This window comes from Pan paniscus, chromosome 18, assembly GCF_029289425.2.
Source record: "Pan paniscus chromosome 18, NHGRI_mPanPan1-v2.0_pri, whole genome shotgun sequence".
Taxonomy (NCBI): domain Eukaryota; kingdom Metazoa; phylum Chordata; class Mammalia; order Primates; family Hominidae; genus Pan; species Pan paniscus.
Genome location: NC_073267.2, coordinates 4,062,618 through 4,082,397, shown reverse-complemented (window position 1 = coordinate 4,082,397; position 19,780 = coordinate 4,062,618). Strand labels below are relative to the sequence as shown.

The 19,780-nt window shown below is 49.8% G+C and overlaps 2 protein-coding genes across 9 annotated transcripts in view; one reads left to right on the top strand and one right to left on the bottom strand.

The window, feature by feature from the left end:
• The window catches only part of NLRC3 (NLR family CARD domain containing 3), a 26,069-nt gene extending 9,198 nt beyond the window's left edge, over window positions 1–16,871 (top strand). The window contains exons 6-17 of the mRNA XM_034939685.3: window positions 1,563–1,646; window positions 3,611–3,694; window positions 5,392–5,475; window positions 6,112–6,195; window positions 6,667–6,750; window positions 7,139–7,222; window positions 7,674–7,757; window positions 11,577–11,660; window positions 12,399–12,482; window positions 13,136–13,219; window positions 13,637–13,720; window positions 13,996–16,871. Coding sequence (XP_034795576.2) covers window positions 1,563–1,646; window positions 3,611–3,694; window positions 5,392–5,475; window positions 6,112–6,195; window positions 6,667–6,750; window positions 7,139–7,222; window positions 7,674–7,757; window positions 11,577–11,660; window positions 12,399–12,482; window positions 13,136–13,219; window positions 13,637–13,720; window positions 13,996–14,086 — 1,015 coding nt within the window. The 3' untranslated portion in view covers window positions 14,087–16,871. The remainder of the gene's footprint in view (window positions 1–1,562; window positions 1,647–3,610; window positions 3,695–5,391; window positions 5,476–6,111; window positions 6,196–6,666; window positions 6,751–7,138; window positions 7,223–7,673; window positions 7,758–11,576; window positions 11,661–12,398; window positions 12,483–13,135; window positions 13,220–13,636; window positions 13,721–13,995) is intronic.
• CLUAP1 (clusterin associated protein 1) overlaps window positions 15,087–19,780 on the bottom strand; it is a 40,039-nt gene continuing 35,345 nt past the window's right edge. For 5 of the 8 annotated variants that reach the window (XM_034939683.3, XM_003815136.6, XM_003815137.6 and 2 more), the window contains one exon: window positions 17,352–19,780. In XM_034939683.3, the coding sequence (XP_034795574.1) occupies window positions 19,631–19,780 (150 nt within the window). In that variant the 3' untranslated portion in view covers window positions 17,352–19,630. The other 3 variants (XM_063598307.1, XM_055100759.2, XM_014341650.5) reach the window with 1 other exon arrangement.

The window sequence follows — 19,780 nt, the reverse complement described above, 5'->3', positions numbered from 1 at the left end:
TAGGCGGGTCCCAGAGGCTGATGCCTGTAATCCCAGCACTTTGGGAGGCCAAGGCAGGTGGATCACTTGAGGTCGGGAGTTCGAGACCAGCCTGGCCAACATGGTAAAACCTCATATCTACTAAAAAAAAAAAAAAGAAAAGAAAAGTACAAAAAGTTAGCCGGGCATGGTGACAGGTTCCTGTGGTCCTAGCTACTCAGGAGGCTGAGGCTGAGTTGAGCCCGGGAGGCGGAGGTTGCAGTGAGCCAAGATCGCGCCACTGCACTCCAGCCTGGGCGACAGAGCGAGACTCTGTCTAAAAAAAACCCTGACTGTTTTAAAGTGTACAGTTCAGTGGCATTGAGCAAATTCACAATGTTGTGCCACCATCACATCTGTCCAGTTCCGGAATATTTTCATCACCCCTGAAGGAGACCTCATACCCATAAACAGTCACTTCCCATTCTCCCCTTTCCCCAGCCCCTCACAATCACCAATCTGCTTCCCATCTCTAAGGATTTACCTATTCTGGACATTTCATGTAAATAGATTTATATAGGCTCGCCTTTGGTGTGCGGCTTTCCTCATTGAGCATGATGTTTTTAAGCTTCATCCGTGTGGTACCATGTGTCAATGCTTCCCTCCATTTTATTTTAACTTTTTTTTTTTTTTTTTTTTTGAGACAGAGTCTGACTCTGTCACCCAGACTGGAGTGCAGTGGCGTGATCTTAGCTCACTGCAACCTCTGCCTTCCAGGTTCAAGCACTTCTCCTGTCTCAGCCTCCCGAGTAGCTGGGATTACAGGCATGTGCCACCACACCCAGCTAATTTTTGTATTTTTAGTAGAGATGGGGTTTCACCATGTTGGCCAGGCTGGTCTCAAACTGCTGACCTCAAGTGATCCACCCACCTCGGCCTCCCAAAGTGCTGGGATTACAGGTGTGAGCCACTGTACCCAGCCTCTTCCCTCCGTTTTAAAGCTGAATCATATTCCACGGGATGGACAGACCATGATATGTTGATCCATTCACCTGATGACGGCCATTTGGGTTGTTTCCACCTTTTGGTTATATGACTATCGTTGCTGTGAACATTGGTGAATACGACTTCCAGTGCCTGTTTTCAATTCTTTTGAGGATATACCTAGGAATGGAATTGCTGGGTCACATGGTCAACCCATGTTTAACCTTTTAAGGACCTGCCAGACCATATTCCACAGACAGCAGACCATTTTGCATTCCCACCAGCAGCGTGAGGGTTGCAGTTTCTCTGTATTCTCACCAACACTTGGATCCTGTGTCTTTCAGCTGTAATGAGGGCAATTGATGACTTTGTTGTGGTTATTCAGAGAGCAGAAGCACCTTGTTCCCAGCCGGCAGGCAAATGCTTAGCAACTCAAAGAAAAACCTAAGCCCCAGGCAGTGGTGCAAAGGGTCCACTGCTCTCCCTGCATGGTGGGCGGTGAGGGCACCTAGCGGTCAGAACCCCTTGCTCCACAGAGGTGCCCCCACTGCAGAGAGAGTTCAGACCCTTGGGTTCCAGCTTCTGCTCCATCAGTGATGAGCCTCTTCTTGTCTCTGCAGCCTCCAGGGCAACACCGTCAGGGATGATGGTGCCAGGTCCATGGCTGAGGCCTTGGCCTCCAACCGGACCCTCTCCATGCTGCAGTGAGTGAACACATCTCCTCTCTCCCCCTTCTCTCCCTTCTCCCTCCTCCTCCAAGGGCCTCTCTGCCTATTACCTGCTAGGAAGAATGGATGGGGCTAGGACCTGAGGCCTTCTGACCCATCTGGATGGCCCCTGATGCCCATTGCTTTTCGAGAGAGCAGCTGTTGGGGAAATAATTAAAAATAAAACCTCCTGGCTGGGCGCAGGGACTCATGCCTGTAATCCCAGCACTTTGGGAGGCCAAGGCAGGCGGATCACTTGAGGTCAGGAGTTTGAGACCAGCCGGGCCAAAATAGTGAAACACCGTCTCTACTAAAAAAAAAAAAAAAAAAAATTAACCAGGCATGGTGGTGCAAGCCTGTAGTCTCAGCTACTTGGGAGGCTAAGTTGAGAGAATCGCTTGAACCCGGGAGGCGGAGGGTGCAGTGAGCTGAGATCCTGCCATTGCACTCCAGCCTGGGCGACAGCGAGACTCTCTCAAAAAATAAAATTAAAATATAAAATAAAATTAAAATATAAAATAAAATAATAAAATATAAAATAAAATACCTTCTACCAACCCACAAATGTAGGAAAGAATACAACAATTATTGGATAAACATTAAACTGACTGCACAGTGCATTGGGGCAACCCACCAATGAGACTGTAAAGACAGAAAGCTCACTTTTCTAGAGCCAAGCAGATAGGACCCTCGTCCTCAGGCAAGAGGGCCAGGCAGCACCATTTGCCGTTTATCCTAAATACAGCAGATAATTGGAGTGGCCATTTGTGGTCCCTAATTGCTTTTATCCAAAGGAAAAGTAAAGCTTCTTTTATCTCTATGACACGCAGGTACTTTAGAGCTTCAAGCCAGATGCCTAGCCTAATTCCCGAAGGCAGGGAAGGAGGGACTCTTTGTTCCTTAATGTTTACATTTCAAGGAGATGGCTCCAAACCCTTACGAAAGACATTCCCAGGCTGTGAAACTGGCCAGAGGCTGATTTTGCTTTTAAAAAGATTTACATACACCTTAAAGGGACAGAGGCAGCATTTGCAACCTCAAGTTTTCTCAGGAAGTGCTCTAAGAAAATGAGGGTGGTAAGGAGTCTCTTTCCTTTTTGGAACCAGGGAAAATTACATTTTTTAGGATTTGTATTTAGCCTCACACAGGAGACGTCCTGCCTGCCTGTCCTTGTAGGATGAGAACAGGGTTTCTCCCGTGCTGTCTCCCTCCACCAGATTTAGGACAAGAGGAAGCAGCTTTTTCAGAAGAGGAGCCTAAGCCAGGGTCTCCCTAGGGAGGTTTCTTTTTTCTTTTTTTTTTGAGACGGAGTCTCGCTCTATTGCCCGCCTGGAGTGCAGTGGCGTAATCTCGGCTCACTGCAACCTCCGCCTCCCTGGTTCAAGTGATTCTTCTGCCTCAGCCTCCCAAGTTGCTGGGATTACAGGTGTACGCCACCACGCCCCGCTAATTTTTTTATTTTTGGTAGAGACGGAGTTTCACCATGTTGGCCAGGATAGTCTCAATCTGTTAACATCGTGATCTGCCCACCTTGGCCTCCCAAGGTGCTGGGATCACAGGCATGAGCCACCCTACCTGGCCCCTAGGGAGGTTTCTTAGGGTTGGAGGCAGCCTGCTGGTCTAGATGGGAGGCAGACTGCGGGTAAGGCACCAGAGAGACTTGTCCATGGAGGTCCCCATTCGGGAGGTTGCTGGGCATTATCAGCACCTACTGATCTCTGCTTTCTGGCCCCTTGCAAGGGAGGCTCAGCTGCCCTGACCCCTTACTATCCCTCATAATAATGTTGGTCCATTATCACTTAGGCAACAAGCCAAAGACCCATCTGGAGAACGCCCTCCCCACCTGCTCCAATAAATGAAGAGGGCACACTAGTTGTCCCTGACCTTGAACCTGAACCGTCCTTGGCCTGGGAATGGCTGTGACCAGCATTTCTAAAGGACCCCTCTCTTTTCTCCCACAGCCTGCAGAAGAACAGCATCGGGCCCATGGGAGCCCAGCGAATGGCAGATGCCTTGAAGCAGAACAGGAGTCTGAAAGAGCTCATGTGAGACATATGAAAGGCCCACACTAGTATCCTCAGTGCCCAGCACAATGCCCAACCCAGCACAAATATTTGTGAGCCTGAGGATGGATGGATGGATTGATGGATAGGTGAATGGATGGATGAGTGGGTGGATGGATGGATGGGTGACTAGGTGGATGGGTGGCTAGGTAAATGGATGGATGGATGGATGGATGGGTGAATGAATGGATACACTGATGAGTGGATGGATGGATGGATGAGTAGACTGATGGATGAATGAGTGGATAGATGGATGGATGGTTAAATGAGTATATGGGTGGGTGGATGGATGGTTGGGTGGGTAGTGGTGGATGGGTAGGCAGGTGGATGGATGGATGGATGGATGGATGGGTGAATGAATGGATAAATGAATGAGTGGATGGATGGATGGATGGGTGAGTGGACTGATGAATGGGTGAATGGATGGATGGATGGATGGTTGAATGAATGAGTAGATGAATGAGTGAGTGGATGAATGAGTGAATGGAATGATGGATGGATAGATGGACAGTTGAATGGATGGATGGATGGTTGAATGAATGGATGGATGGATGGATGGATGGACGGATGGGTGGATGAGTGGATGAATGGATGCATTGATGGGTGGATTGGTGGATGGGTGAATGGATGGATGGATGGATGGTTGAATAAATGAGTGGATGAATGGGTGAGTGGGTAGATGGAGGGATGGATGGATGGGTGGGTATGTGGATGAATGGATGAAGGAGTAGAGTAGATAAATGGATGGTTGAATGGGTGAATAGATGGGTGGATGGGTGGGTAGAGAGGGACAGGTGGATAGGTGGATGGGTACGTGAATGGATGGATGGTTGAATGGGTGAGTGGATGGATAAATGGATGAATGGGTGGATGGATGGATGGGTGAGTGGATAGATGGATGGTAGAATGAATGAGTGAATGAATGAGTGAGTGGGTGGGTGGGTGGATGGATGGATGAATGGATAGATGAATGGATGGGTGGGTAGATGAGTGGATGGAGGGATGGCTGAATGAATTAGTGGAGAATAGGTGAGTGGATGATGGATGGACAAATGGATGGATGGGTGGATGAGTGGATGGACAGACAAATTGATAGCTAAGTGGACTGATGGGTAGGTGGATGGATGAGTGGATGGATGAATGGCTAAGTGGGTAGGTGAGTAGGTGGATGGATGGATGAATGGGTGGATTTATGAATGAGTGGGTGGGTAAGTAGATAAATCAATGAGTGAGTGGATGGATAGATGGATGGAAGTGTGGGTGCTGGTTAGCTGACTTTGGACTCCAAAAGCACTAACCGAGGAGAATGGAGACTCAGATTCCCAGGACTGGGTGAACCCCAACCTTCTCGGGCTCACATTTACTGTCTTCCCAGCTGGCAGAAGAAAACATTTCCTGACCATCTTCACAAAAACCCCCCAAAATACTTATCACTGAAGGGTTGACCCTTCTTGCCAGGGAGTCAAGAGGGACTTTGCTATCCTGATTTCTTACAGACAACAGGTGGTCACTTGCAGAGACTACAGCCAACAGGCCTCAGGCAGAACAAACTGTGCACTGGCCACCCTTGAGACAACAGAGCCAGCCCTCCCAGGAGGGCTTCCCTGACTCTGATCCCTCCGCCCAGCCCTGCCTGGCAGCTCCCAGAGGCTGGCTCATCCATATCCCTTCTCTTGCAGGCTCTCCAGTAATAGTATTGGTGATGGAGGTGCCAAGGCCCTGGCTGAGGCCCTGAAGGTGAACCAGGGCCTGGAGAGCCTGGAGTGAGTCCACCTGCCAGGGTGACGATTCCCCCTGGGTTCTCTTTCCAGTAGATAGTGGGCTGGCAGTCCTGAAAAATGGCTGTCCCCCAGGGCCATTTCCCTGCCAACACTAACCCTGGGCACACACTGTCCTCAGTAGCCCCTGCCCCACCAGCTCCATTTCCCTAGACAGTGGGGGCTGGGGTAGGGTCTGGAGTGTTTGGAATGATGAGCTCCAAGTGTCCTTGAGAAGCCAGCATGGGTGGCTGGAGAGGGAGTCAGCTGCAGCAGCTTTGGTAGGGGAAAGGAGAGCTCAGCGCTACACCCACACTTGGGGAGCCTGCTGTGCCACTCCCTCTGGGGGCTGCAGACCCAACACACCCTGCTCTGAGGCTGTCTGGGGCCACCCACATCAAGGCAGGGTCTACATTTGGGGGTTTGTTGTGCTGAACCCACCTGCCCTGACCTGGCAGAGGCTAGAAGGTGGGGGGCTGGGAGAGGAAAGAGAGATGAGAAGAGGAGCAGTGTGGCCACCACTGTCCCTGGAGCCCCCAACTCCCTGTTGAGCCCAGTGCCTGCTGTCCCAGACTGGGACAGGGCAGCTCCCTCTGGGTCCTGGGACAGCCACACCCAGGGCGCCTCCTCCTCTTTCCGCAGCCTGCAGAGCAATTCCATCAGTGACGCAGGAGTGGCAGCACTGATGGGGGCCCTCTGCACCAACCAGACCCTCCTTAGCCTCAGGTAAGTCCTGGCCACCCTCTCCAAACAGGGCGTTTCTTTGACGAGGCACCTGTCTGCAGGGACTTGGCACTGGGAAGCCTGTCTCAGGGAAATCTATGGCTGGGGAAGCCTTCCTGGCAGCCTGGCCTTTTTCCTCCTCTCTTGGGGTGCAGGGGATAGCTGCTGCCCGCAGTGGCCCATTCTGCCGCTCCCTTCCCAGATCCACGCTGAGCCACCTGTCCCCTCGCACCTCTGGGGCCCTGTCATCCTGTCCTCTCCCTGTACTGTGGATGGTCCTAAAGCGGGGACACCTGGCTGGCCCAGCACTGGCTCACTAGCACTGGCTCCTTCACACCTCAGCCCAGACTATGCAGAACTCTAGGTCCCCCGCCTGCAGTTTCTTGGGCTTCGAGAAGCCTAAACACCTGGGCTTGGCTTTGCCAGACACCTCATCTGCCCGGTCAGAAGCTCAGGTCTTTCCTTTTTTTTCAGCCTTCGAGAAAACTCCATCAGTCCCGAGGGAGCCCAGGCCATCGCTCATGCCCTCCGTGCCAACAGCACCCTGAAGAACCTGGAGTACGTGGTGGGGGCCTGTGACTCCACAGGCTGTTCATGCCATGACCACACCCACACCGAGCCTGGGCTGACGGGCACCCTCGCCGCGTCACAGGGTTGGAGAAGGAGCTGGCTGGGGAGGGTGCAGCCAGGAGACCTGGCATCGGGTGGCAAGTCCCCCACTCTCATAGTGTAAACTGCACGAGGGTGAGGCTAGTGTGACGCCATCTGCTTCACCTGGTGGGGATTGATGAGGATGTTACCATGCCATTGGGCAACGTATCCCCAGGAAGCTCCCCCTCGTCCTGGCTGGGTGATCTGGCATCAAGCCCTGGAATCCCTGGTGACCAAGGACCGGAGGCTTTACAGCCGGCCCCCGGCTCACTTGCTCCTGTTCCCTTCCTCCTAGCCTGACAGCCAACCTCCTCCACGACCAGGGTGCCCGGGCCATCGCAGTGGCAGTGAGAGAAAACCGCACCCTCACCTCCCTTCAGTGAGTCTGCAGCTCTCCACCCTGCTCTGTTCCCCTTCTGCAGAGCTGCCGGGCTCCACCCAAACCAACGACGCACAGGCCACACCTGGTTTGGGGACACCCCCTGCAAAGGTCTCAGGGGCTGCCCGGGCTAGGCTGCTGCCAGCAGACAGTGCCCCATCCTGTGCTCTCCTGACCCACAGACAGACGTGTGTTAAGAGGTGGTCACAACTGGGCCTCCAGGCAGAGGCCATTTGGAGGTGTCTTTTCTGGCTTATTCCCCGGCCCTCTGGCCACGGCTAACCAGGGAGTACATGTGACCCTCTGAGAACTAAGCCTGGGTAGGGGTTGCAGGAATTCTCCTGCCACATCCTGCAGGGATTCCACCTCCTGCCATCAGAGCCTCCTTGGCTCTGCCCCAGGGCCACATAGTCACACAGTCACATAGTCACATGTGTCTGTGTCTGCCCAGCCTGCAGTGGAACTTCATCCAGGCCGGCGCTGCCCAGGCCCTGGGACAAGCACTACAGCTCAACAGGAGCCTCACCAGCTTAGAGTAAGTTGGCCTGCCCAGGGGCTGCAGGGCGGGGGCTGTTGAGGACAGGGGAATCTGAAAACCTGGTACCCATCAGGCAGAGGCTCAATCCAGTGACCCCTGGCACTTCCCTTCCCTAAGGCCAGCTGGCACGTTTCAGTCCTTGTCTGCCTTTTAAATATATTGGCCGGGTGCGTTGGCTCACGCCTGTAATCCCAGCACTTTGGGAGGCTGAGGCATGTGGATCATCTGAGGTGTCAGGAGTTCAAGATGAGCCTGGCCAACATGGCGAAATCCCATCTCTACTATAAATACAAAAATTAGCCGGGCATGGTGGCACATGCCTGTAATCCCAGCTACTCGGGAGGCTGAGGCAGGAGAATCGCTTAAACTCAGGAGGCACAGGTTGCAGTGAGCAGAGATCGCGTCACTGCACTCCAGCCTGGGCGACAGAGTGAGACCCTGTTAAAAAATATATATATACACACACATATATATACATACACACACACATACATATACACAAACATATATACACATATACACATACATATATGTACATACACATATATACATAGATATATGACAGCTTTATTGAGATATAATCTTCACGCCAGAAGATCCACCCACTTAGTATACAATTCACTGGTTTCTAGTGTATTCGGTGATGCAATCATCACAATCAATTTTACAACATTTCCATCACCCCAAAAAGAACCCCTGTCCCCATTAGCACTCACTACCCATTCTCCCTTTCCCCCAACCCTGGCAACCACTAATCTACCGTCTCCATGATCTTCCTACCCTGGACACCGCATATAAATGGAATTGTGCGACACGTGGCCAAAAATAGAATCATACGACACGTGGCCTTTTGTGGCTGGTGTCTTTCATTTGGTGTCAGATTTTCAAGGTTCATCCACATTGTAGCCTGTCTCAATACTTAGTTCCTTTGTAAGGCTGAATGATATCCATTGTATGGGTACACAGGTTTCATTTCTCCATTCATCAGCTGACGGACGTTGGGTTGTTCCTACTTGGCTGTTAGGAACGGTGCTGCTGTGGACCTTTGTGCACCAGTTTCTGTGTGGACGTGAGCTTTCCTTCTCCTGGCTGGATATACCTGGGAGTGGAGTCGCTGGGGCGTGAGGGAACTCTAGGTTTAACCCTTGGAGCCTCATCGGCCTTTCTCCCTGACCATTTCTTCTCCTTCAGCTTCCAGGATGTCCCCTCTGTCTGGGCCTCATCCTCTTTTCTTCTGTTTGGCTCTTCTGCACAGGGCTCCTCAGGGATCGTCCTATGTCATCTTCGCTTGCCTGGCGTCTCTTTTCCTGGAGCTCTTTTCCTTTCCCTGGGCTCCAGTGATCTTCAAAGTCCCAACGACTCCCATGTCCGTGTCCCAGGCCTCTCTCCTCAACCCTAGACCTGCGCGTCCACACCCCTTCTGTACCTCCCTTCGGGGTCTTGCTCGGGTGCGGGGTCCCTGCATTCTCTCTCCCGAAAACCTGCTTCTTGGCTCCCCATCTTGTGAATGGAACCAACTGTGCACGCTAGAAACAAGACCTTCACTCTCACCTCCCACTTCCTTTTCTATAATTTTTATTTTATTTTTGAGATGGAGTCTCGCTCTGTTGCCCAGGCTGGAGTGCAGAGGCGTGATCTCGGCTCACTGCAACCTCTGCCTCCCAGGTCCAAGCGATTCTCCTGCCTTAGCCTCCCGAGTAGCTGGGATTTCAGGTGCCCAACACCACGCCCAGCTTTTTTTTTTTTTTTTTTAATAGAGACGGGGTTTCACTATGTTGGTCAGGCTGGTCTCGAACTCCTGACCTTTAAGTGATCCTTCCACCTTGGCCTCCCAAAGTGCTGGGATTACAGGTGCAAACCACCACATCCAGCATATAACTTATTTTTTAAAGTAATATTTACAATTTTTTTAAAAGAGACGGGGCCTCACCATGTTGCCCAGGCTAGTCTTGAACTCCTGGGCTCAAGCGATCCTCCCACCTTGGCCTCCCAAAGTCCTAGGATTACAGGTGTGAGCCACCGTGCCTGCCCACCTCCTGCTTCCTATTCATTGTCAAGTCCTGTTGGGTCGGTCCCCTCTGTGTCCCTGCCATCCACTCGATTCCCTCTGCGTCCACTGCCCCTGCCCAGGCCATCAGCACCACTCACCTCCATCCCTGTGGTAGCCTCCACCTTAGTCCATCCTCTCACACTGCTGGCCAGAGACCTTTCCAGAGCAGTTCTGTCCCATCTTGGGTGCCATCCTTGAATGGCTGCCCAGGGCCTGCAGAGTAAAGTACACACAGCCCCTCAGGGTGGCTTCTGGGACCCCTAAAATCTGCTTCCTTTGTCCCTCCCTGGACTCATTTCTCACTTCCCCAGGAATTCAATTCGTTTGGGTTCCTTAGCTGAGCCAGGCACACTCCCCACTTTGGGTTTGGGTTTTGACCTATTTCTTCTGGGAGCCTTCTGTTGACACCCTGGGGTGGGAGATGCTGCTTGCTTTTCCCTGCAGCCTGCACTTGGCCTGTTGTACCTGCTCATTTAATCATGTCTTCCCACCTGAGCTTCGAGAGGGGGACTCAGGCCTGCTGCCTTATACAACACCTAGCACACGAGACACACTCAAATGTTGTCTTATTTTTTTTCATTTTAATTTTTTGAGACGGACTCTAACTCTGTCGCCCAGGCTGGAGTGCAGTGGCGGGATCTCGGCTTACTGCAACCTCCACCTCCTGGGTTCAAGTGATTCTCCTGCCTCAGCCTCCCCAGTAGCTGGGACTACAGGTGCCCTCCACCACTCCCAGCTAATTTAGTAGAGACAGAGAACCCTGTCTCTACTAAAAATACACCCACCCAGCCTAATTTTTGTATTTTTAGTAGAGACGGGGTTTCACCATGTTGGCCAGGCTGGTCTCGAACTCCTGACCTCAAGTGATCCACCCACCTCAGCCTCCCAAAGTGCTGGGATTAAAGGTGTGAGCCACTGCGCCCGGCCACACTCAAATGTCTGTTAAAATAATGAATGCAAACAGCTCTTGGCCTTGAACATACCAATGTGCGCTTGAGCTAAACTCAAGTCACTCACTGCACCAGGGCCTGCTAGTTCCCTCCAACTTAGAAGGGGAAAAAATGACACAAAACCCTAATTAGCAAGAATGGCCAAGGAAGTTGGGCATGGTGGCTCCTGCCTGTAATGCCAGCAATTTGGGATGCCAAGGTGGGAGGACTGCTTGAGCCCAGGAGTTCAGGACCAGCCTGAGCAACATAGTGAGACCCCATCTCTATAAAAGAATAAAAACATTAGCCGGGCATGGGGGCATGTGCCTGTAGTCCCCGTCTCTAGTTAAGTACTTTAGTCTCCTCGGGAGGCTGAGGTGGGAGGATCGCTTGAGCCTGGGAGGTTGAGGCTGCAGTGAGCCGTGATCTCACCACTGTATTCCAGCCTGGGTGGCAGAGTGAGACCCTGTCTCAAGAGAAAACAAGACAAACAAGAATGGCTCAGGGATTGAGGGCTTTAAGTTCATTTTCTGGTTGGCCGTGAAAAGCATCCCCTTTTGGGTCCCAAGCCCCTGCTGACAGTCACTCTATGTGTCCCATTTCCTGCTTGCCTCTGGCGGTTCAGACTCATGCAGGCCCCAGACGCCTCTGTGTGCTTAGTATGAGGCGGCGGGCTGCAGGGCCTGTGGAGGAAGGGCAGTTATCCCCAGGAAACCCTGGAAGTCTGTGTCTATGGTGTGTGTAGTCGGTTAAACCTGGCAGGTCCAAGCGTGGCAGGGCCTTGCTAGAATGCTCCCTGTGCCCCGTGCACCCAAAGGGGTCATACTCTGTGTCTAGTTTACAGGAGAACGCCATCGGGGATGACGGAGCGTGTGCGGTGGCCCGTGCACTGAAGGTCAACACAGCCCTCACTGCTCTCTAGTAAGTCCTAGATGTGCGCAGCAGTCAGGAAACCGGTCCCTTCGCCATCCTTTCACGTTAGAGGTCTTTTTTTTTTTTTTTTTTCCTCGAGACAAGAGTCTTGCTCTGCCACCCAGGCTGGAGTGCAGTGACACAATCTCAGCTAACTGTAACCTCCACCTCCTGGGTTCAAGTGATTCTCAAGCCTCAGCCTCCCATACAGTAGTTGGGATAACAGGCGTGCACCACCACACCCAGCCTAATTTTTGTATTTTTAGTAGAGACGGGGTTTCACCATATCGGCCAGGCTGGTCTCAAACTCCTGACTTCAGGTGATCTGCCCACCTCAGCCTCCCAAAGTGCTGGGATTACAGGTGTGAGCCACCACACCTGGCCTGGACGTTATTTTTGTTTACAAGTCAAGGAAGGTGTGTTTGATTTTCCTAATATAGGAAATATGATATTAGCAGTTGGGGGCTCAAACACCTAGAGAGTAGTAATGAGGAGGTACAGGGAGCATTCTCCCCGAGCCCTTCCAGGGACAGCCTCTATTTCTCATCTCCTTAGCATCCAGATCTCTGTCTTAGGCAACAGACAGTGTAGGTAGGAGATGGAGTGCCTAGACACAGCGCTGGCCAACCATTCTCAGTGCTGTTTCTCCACTTTCCACCCTGAGTCAAGGGGTGGTGAAAGGGAACGGAGTATGCGGAGGGAGGTGGGCCCAGCCGGCCCACACTGACGGCACCCTCTCTGCCCCAGTCTCCAGGTGGCCTCAATTGGTGCTTCAGGCGCCCAGGTGCTAGGGGAAGCCTTGGCTGTGAACAGAACCTTGGAGATTCTCGAGTAAGTATTCCAGTCTCCATCTATGGTCTTTAGCCCAAAGAAATCAATGAATTCTCAATGAATAGATATGGGGACAAAGTTTACAGACAACTCACAAATCATCCTGGTGATCTTCATTTCAGTGCAAGTATACCAGTTTCCCAGCCCCACTTCATGCTTTTCCCTGGGAGTCGCTATCATTTGCCCTCCTCTCCGGGTTGGCCTTGCCAGGCTGAACACGTCTAGAGGCCTGGTTTATGGGTCCCAGGGGGGCTGATCTTGTTCTCTGGGCAGATCCAAAGTCCTGGGGTGAGGTTACAGCTCTGAGGCTCAGGCATGTCCTCAGAATTCCTGCCCTTGCTGGGAGCACTGGGGACCTGCCCAGATGGAGGGCTGCCTCTCCTGTCTCAGCCCCGCTTTTCTGTTTGAAATGGAAGAGGAGGAAGGCTCCAACAACCCTCCTGGCTAGGCCAGCCATGCCCCTTTCTGTGTGCCCTGCTTCCCAGAGCCAGCTCTGCCCTGTTGCCCTGGAGTGAGGAAGGCACAGCCCTGGCCTCCTGTGACTGCTGAAGTCCTTGTTTCCTCTACCGAGCAGCCCCAAGCCCTCCCGCAGAGGGGTCAGTATCACCTCTCAGCCTGTACCCATGCCTTAGGCTTCCTGTCTTTCCCAACAGCTTAAGAGGAAATGCCATTGGGGTGGCTGGAGCCAAAGCCCTGGCAAATGCTCTGAAGGTAAACTCAAGTCTCCGGAGACTCAAGTAAGTGGCTGGAGGGACCTACCTGCATCCTGGAGCAGCAGAGTTCTCTGCTGGGTCCTCCCTGATGGGATAAAATGCTCCTGATTTCTTCTGTAGCTATTTCCTTCTGAATATAAACAATCAGACTTATTATAGTCCACATTCCACTGCAGCTGGGTTTGTTGAGTGTGCTTAGCTTCAGTCAGAAGTCACTCACATCTTGCATTTATGGCCTTACATCCTCCATCGCACTTGCGTGGGACAATCTGGCCACTCGTAGACACCTGTCTCCAGGGTCAACTCCCACCTGGAGTTGCCATGGCACCTGTGGACACATCTGCCTGGGTTACTGCCCCCAGACAATGCAGTGTTGCTTCCCCGGGTGTTTTCCTTCTGCCCTGATGGCTCACTGTGTGTCTCCATCTCTTTTCCACTTAGTCTTCAAGAGAATTCTCTGGGGATGGACGGGGCGATATGCATTGCCACAGCACTGTCTGGAAACCACAGGCTCCAGCATATCAAGTGAGTGCACCTGCCCTTCCTGCTCGCCCTTAGAACTGCTTCCAGGTGGCGCACTGCCTTTTGCCCAGTTCTGAGAGCCAGTTGACCCCCAGACCCTTCAGCAGGCCTATAGGGAAACCTGGTCTAAGGGGAGGTACCCTGAGCCTTGTCCATGTAGCGAGGGGATCCTAGAAGCACAAAGGCTTTGCATGGGGTCCTGCATTTTCTATTGTATGGCCTGCTCTACTAAAGAGAACCTGCAGGCTTTGAGCCCTGCCTTAACCCTACTCTTCTAGTCTCCAGGGAAACCACATTGGGGACTCCGGGGCCAGGATGATCTCAGAGGCCATCAAGACAAATGCTCCCACGTGCACTGTTGAAATGTGATCCTGGTGGACGGATCAGGAGAATGGGCAGATACTCAGCTGGAAGCTTTTGAACAGAAAGGCCGACTTCTGGGGGGCCTGTCTGGGAGCTGGGAATGCTGCTCGCTCAGCACGAGAGCCGGGCTCTGCAGGGAGGAAGGAGAGGTGCTGCCAGAGGAGGTCGTGAGCTCCTCTTCTGGTGCAGGAGTGGTCCAGGCAGGGGGTGACGGGTACTCTGTTATGGCACAGAGAAGGGAGGGGGCCACCACCAAGGGACTAGGGGCCAAAGGCCTGAAAGCTCAGCAGTGCAGGAGGCTGGTTCGAGCTTTACACCCTGAGGACTTCATGTGCCCCCAACCTTTAAAAATGCTTATTACTGCCCCTTTCCACTCACCTGGCTAAAAATCATCCCATGCTCTGAGATGAGCTGCCATCTCAAGCCCGTGAGGAGCATCCGTTTGGCAGGGGTAACAGAGGGGACCCTTCTTTATTTTCTCAAGAAGAAGATTTTAGGGTATCATCCTTACAGACATGAAAAAGCTATGGGAAAATTGTGAAGATAAATGAAAGTTTTAATTCTAGGATTCTGGAAACAGAGACAATAAGAGTTCTCCAAGGATTTTGCCTTTTTTGTTTGTTTTTGAGATGGAGTCTCGCTCTTGTCGCCCAGGCTGGAGTGCAGTGGCACGATCTCAGCTCCCTGCAACCTCCGCCTCCTGGGTTCATGTGATTCTCCTGCCTCAGCCTCCCCAGTAGCTGGGAATACAGGCACCCGCCACCATGCCCGGCTAATTTTTGTAGTTTTAGTAGAGACGGGGTTTCATCATGTTGGCCAGGCTGGTCTCGAACTCCTGACCTCAGGTGATCCATCAGCCTGGGCCTCCCAAAGTACTGGGATTACAGGCATGAGCCACCACACCTGGCCCCATTTTTTATTTATTACAAAATCAAAGACATGGGTGATGCCTGGCACATGTTGTCTGGAGTCTGGCACACTGGTTATCAATAGCACATTCAGTGTATTCAGTGATGTCATTCTTTATTTATTTTTGAGACAGAATCTGTCACCCAGGCTGGAGTGCAGTGGCGTGATCTCAGCTCACTGTAGCCTCTACCTCATGGGTTCCAGTGATTCTCCTGCCTCGGCCTCCCAAGTAGTTGGGTCTACAGGCACGCACCACCACACCCAGCTAATTTTTGTATTTTTAGTAGAGATGGGGTTTCACCATGTTGATCAGGCTGGTCTTGAACTCCTGACCTCAAGTGATCCACCCACCTCAGCCTCCCAAAGTGCTGGGATTACAGGTGTGAGCCACTGCACCTGGCAGTGATGTCATTCCTTACTAGGCTTCCAAAGCCACTGCTGTGGCCACAGCTTCCATGGAGACAGGCAAGCTGAGCCTCTATGTGGCACCAATTCCTGCAGCTGTTTGTGTTGGAGGGAAAAAAATCCAAATGGACATCAACAGCTTTCATCAACTAAATAACCACAGAAAATATTTATGAAGACTATAAAGCAATGATTACTTTTGAATTGGAAAGGAATCACTATTATTTGAAATGTTTCTTCAAAAGTGAGCATCCTGACAGGAACCATCATGGATGCTGAGGCCATGGATGAAGGCCTACTCGGGAAGATGATATCCTTGCAGTCTCAAAACGGCACCCCACAAAGGTGATATCCTAATTTACAAAGGGAAAAAGGTACCTTAATCTGAAATCTGGCAAATGCAGCCTCAACAGAAGTGACAGAATTGAACATCGCCAATAATGGGACACACAGACATCACATGCCCCCAGTCTGATGCACCACGGAGTCGTCTCTGATGTATTCTTGTCAAAAAATGTTTGCCTGATTCTAATCGTGAAAGAACAATTAGAAAAAATCCAAATTGACAGATATTCTGCAGAATAAATGGCCTGACCTCATCAAAAACATCAATGTCATGAAAAACACAAAACATTGCAGATAGCGTGAAATTAAAGATTACAGAGATATAACTTAATGCAAGATCTCTGACTGGATCCTAGACTGCAGGAAAAAGTCTGCTATAAAGAACATTTGGATCACTTGTAGTAGCTGGGAAATAAAACATTATTTGTAAAAGGGGGGAAATCTGAACATGGGTCTTGCAGTATTTATGACAGTTTTTGCGGGGCAGAGATTTCTAGATTGACAGCTGTTTTAGTACTTTCAAGGTGATGCTCTGTCTGCTGGTTTGCATTGTTTCTGTCTGAGTTAAGAGATTGGCAGAACACAGAGTTGCGGTAGCCAAACACTGGAGAAAGCTGGGCCCTACAGAAACCTAACACTGAAGAAACCTCAGGAGCCAAACTGGTGGAGAAAACAAAGAGTCCTCCCTCTCTCCCTTTTCAAATAATGATCATACATCTTCAAGCTGTCTGAAATGGTTAAGGAGTTCAGTCTGTCGTCAGGCACACACCAGAGCCAGCTAGCCCACACAGACCCCATCAGAGCAAAACAGACAAGAGAATTTAATTCATATCCACATAGAAAGGACTTCTAGGTAGGAGGTAGACCCTTTAGCTCCCTTCCAATTAAAGGAGTCCCCAATTCTGGCACCTGAGAGTCCCCTGGGTCTAACAGCTATGATATTTATGTAGTGTGTTGCTTACCTAAATGAATGCAATTTCCTTCCAGACAGGTGACACTGATATTAAAGTGCTAATGAGAGGGATCTATTTCTTCTTGTACAAGCTAAAAGAGAAACAGTAGTTCAGATTTCCCATCAGAAGTCCGAGGACTTTGTTCTTGATAACTACTACCAATAAAAATTGAGTATTTGAAAAATTCCTTTGTATTTTCCATCCATACACATTTTTTTTTAAAGCATTTTAGGAAGTCCTCTAATTATATAGTAAAAATTGTCAGCAATGGCCTGCTAGTTTTCTATTGACCTAATCACAACCATCCTCCTTAGGTCCTGAGGTCTGCTCTGCTGCTTGGCCAAAACCAAATGGTGCCAGGTCACAAAGCACTTGCACATGTGACTCCTGCATCCATTCTACAATGGGTCACTATTGACTGAAATACTTTAATAAAAATGATAGAGCACATAAAGCTTGCTGTTGACAGAAACTTCCGTGCTCAAGCAAGGCAGTGCTATACATGGTGAGACCTTGCACAAAGTCAGTTAACTAACAGATGATCTAGAAGCAGGTGACACAGTGAAATACCCTTTGGAGCTGTTGCCTATGTCTGTGGATAGGCTCTTTGTAGCTAGGTTAGGCTTCTGTGTTAAAGTGTGTTAGAAGAAAGCATCACATAAGGAAAACAGAACTCTATTCGTATGTTTTTTCAAAACAGAAGTCAAGTCACATTCAGGCAAACCAAATCTGTAACATTCAAGAAGATGCAGTGACTCTTCCGCATCTTAGAGCCACGGTGTCTGAGGTGGCTGGCATGGCTCCAACACGCTGGCTTCCCTGTCAGTGGATCATTTACAATATGGTGCATTTCAAATTACTGGTGAATTCACTGAATACTGGCTGTTTTTTTTTTTTTTAAAGGGGTAATCTTATACATAAAATTTAGGAAAAGAAAGAGAAAAAAGCAAAAATGACAGAAATAACTCAAAAGTTCCTAAAATTTATGTGTATCTTTTCATACCTGTGAACTCCTGAATAAGTATTTATATCTGACAGGTACAAATAAAATAATTATATTTTTAAGTAAAACCTATTTAATAATATGAAGTATGGTGTTAAATACATGCATTAAAAGATAAGTAACTTCAGAAGTCTTCTGACTTTTTAATTGTAAAATAAGTGAAAACTGTTTTGTGCTTTTCTATTTACTGTATGCTTTTTTTTTTTTTTTTTGCGATGGAGTCTCACTCTGCTGCCCAGGCTGGAGTGCAGTGGCGCCATCTCGGCTCACTGCAACCTCCGCCTCCTAGGTTCAAGCGATTCTCCTGCCTCAGCCTCCCCAGTAGCTGGGGTTACAGGCATGCGCTATCACGCACGGCTAATTTTTGTATTTTTAGTAGAGGTGGGGTTTCGCCATGTTGGCCAGGCTGGTCTCAAACCCCTGACCTCAGGTGATCTACCCACCTCAGCCTCTCAAAGTGCTAGGATTACAGGCATGAGCCACCATGCCTGACCTACTGTACGCTTTTTACAAGCAGCGTGCTTTTTTCTTTTTTTTAAAGACAGGGTCTCACTCTGTCACCCAGGCTGGAGTGCAGTGGCATGATCACGGCTCATTGCAGCCTCAACTTCCTGGTCTCAAGTGATTCTCCTGCCTCAGCCTCCTGAATAGCTGAGACCACAGGCATGCCCCTCCACACCTGGCTAATTTTTAAATTTTTTGTAGAGATGGAGTCTCACTTAGTTGTCCAGGCTAGTCTAAAACTCCTGGGCTCAAGTGATCCTCCCACCTTGGCCTCCTGAGTAGCTGGACCCAAGGGCGCTTGCCACCACTCCCAGCTAAGTACTTTTCATATTAAAAAAAAAGAAGAAGAAAAAAGAAAAAAACCAACTCCACTTCTAATTTCACAACAGAAAAATTCTTCTAGTGCTACTACTCTACTTAATTCAATCCTGTGTTGCTGTTTTTTTAAATCAGAAACATGAATCTGTACCAACACTTTTTCTTAATTGGCTCCTTCCCCTACAGAAACACTTAGGTAGTGAGCTGCAGGAAACCTGCCTTTGTCCCTGTGTTGTGCACTATGTCTTGCCACACTTTAGACAAAACAAAGCTCCTTTAGAGAAACCCTGGCTGGAGGGAAGAAGAGTGTCCCGGCTGTCATTGCCATGGGAGTCTGGAGTTTCCGAGAGGGCAGCCCAGGTCACCAGAGTTTCCAGATTTAGTACCAACCGTGGAAACATGAAGGTGGCTGTAATCCAAGGTGAACTGGACTCCCAGAGGAATGTCAGCTTCGGACAGAAAATGGAGGATTCCTCATCTGGAGTCTGTCTCTATTGCCTGATTTTCAAAGAAACCAAGTTTTCATTTAACTTTAGCTAAACTTCTTTCAGAAAATTTTAGCTATTAAAATACATTTAATGCTTGGTATTGTGAACATGCAGAAGAAAGAAAATAAGATTACAAAATGAAATAAGAGCTAGAATTAAAAGCCGACGTATAGGAAATGTTCTCAACTGTGCAAGTGATTAACAGCCAGATGTTCCCCTACGATTCCAAACATGAGTCCCCAGTGCCAAGTTCCAGCCCCAACTCTGCTGGAGTCTCAGAGAAAATGTATAGTAACAAAAGCAGCCAAGACGTGTGTGGCGTCAGCTCTTATTTCTTCTTGAGTTTTTGTCCCGTGGATGTGAATCACTAAGAACACATGCATTCCTCAAGTTTTAGAAGATAAATAAGGTGGAAAAAAATAAATCTTAGGGATTTGCTTCAATTCTTATTTAAGCTTCATGGAATGCAAACATAGGAGGCTAAAGCAGAAATAAGTATTGCTTCAGTGATCATGAGTCCAGCCAGCTTAGTAAACAAAACAGGCGTTACCTTCCTAACCTTCTAAGTTCCCATTTACCTACAAGTCTGAGGGTTTTAATCTGCCAGGGTCCCTTGGCAAAAGGGTCAGAAGTCATTGTCACTCTCATCCAGGGGTTCAGATTTCCGGAGCCTTCGATTGGGCTTGGTTGGTGAGAGAGAAATGCTCTCATCTTCCAAATCGTCATCCTCGTCATCATCATCTTCCATGTCAATTTCACTCTCCTCCGAGTCCTC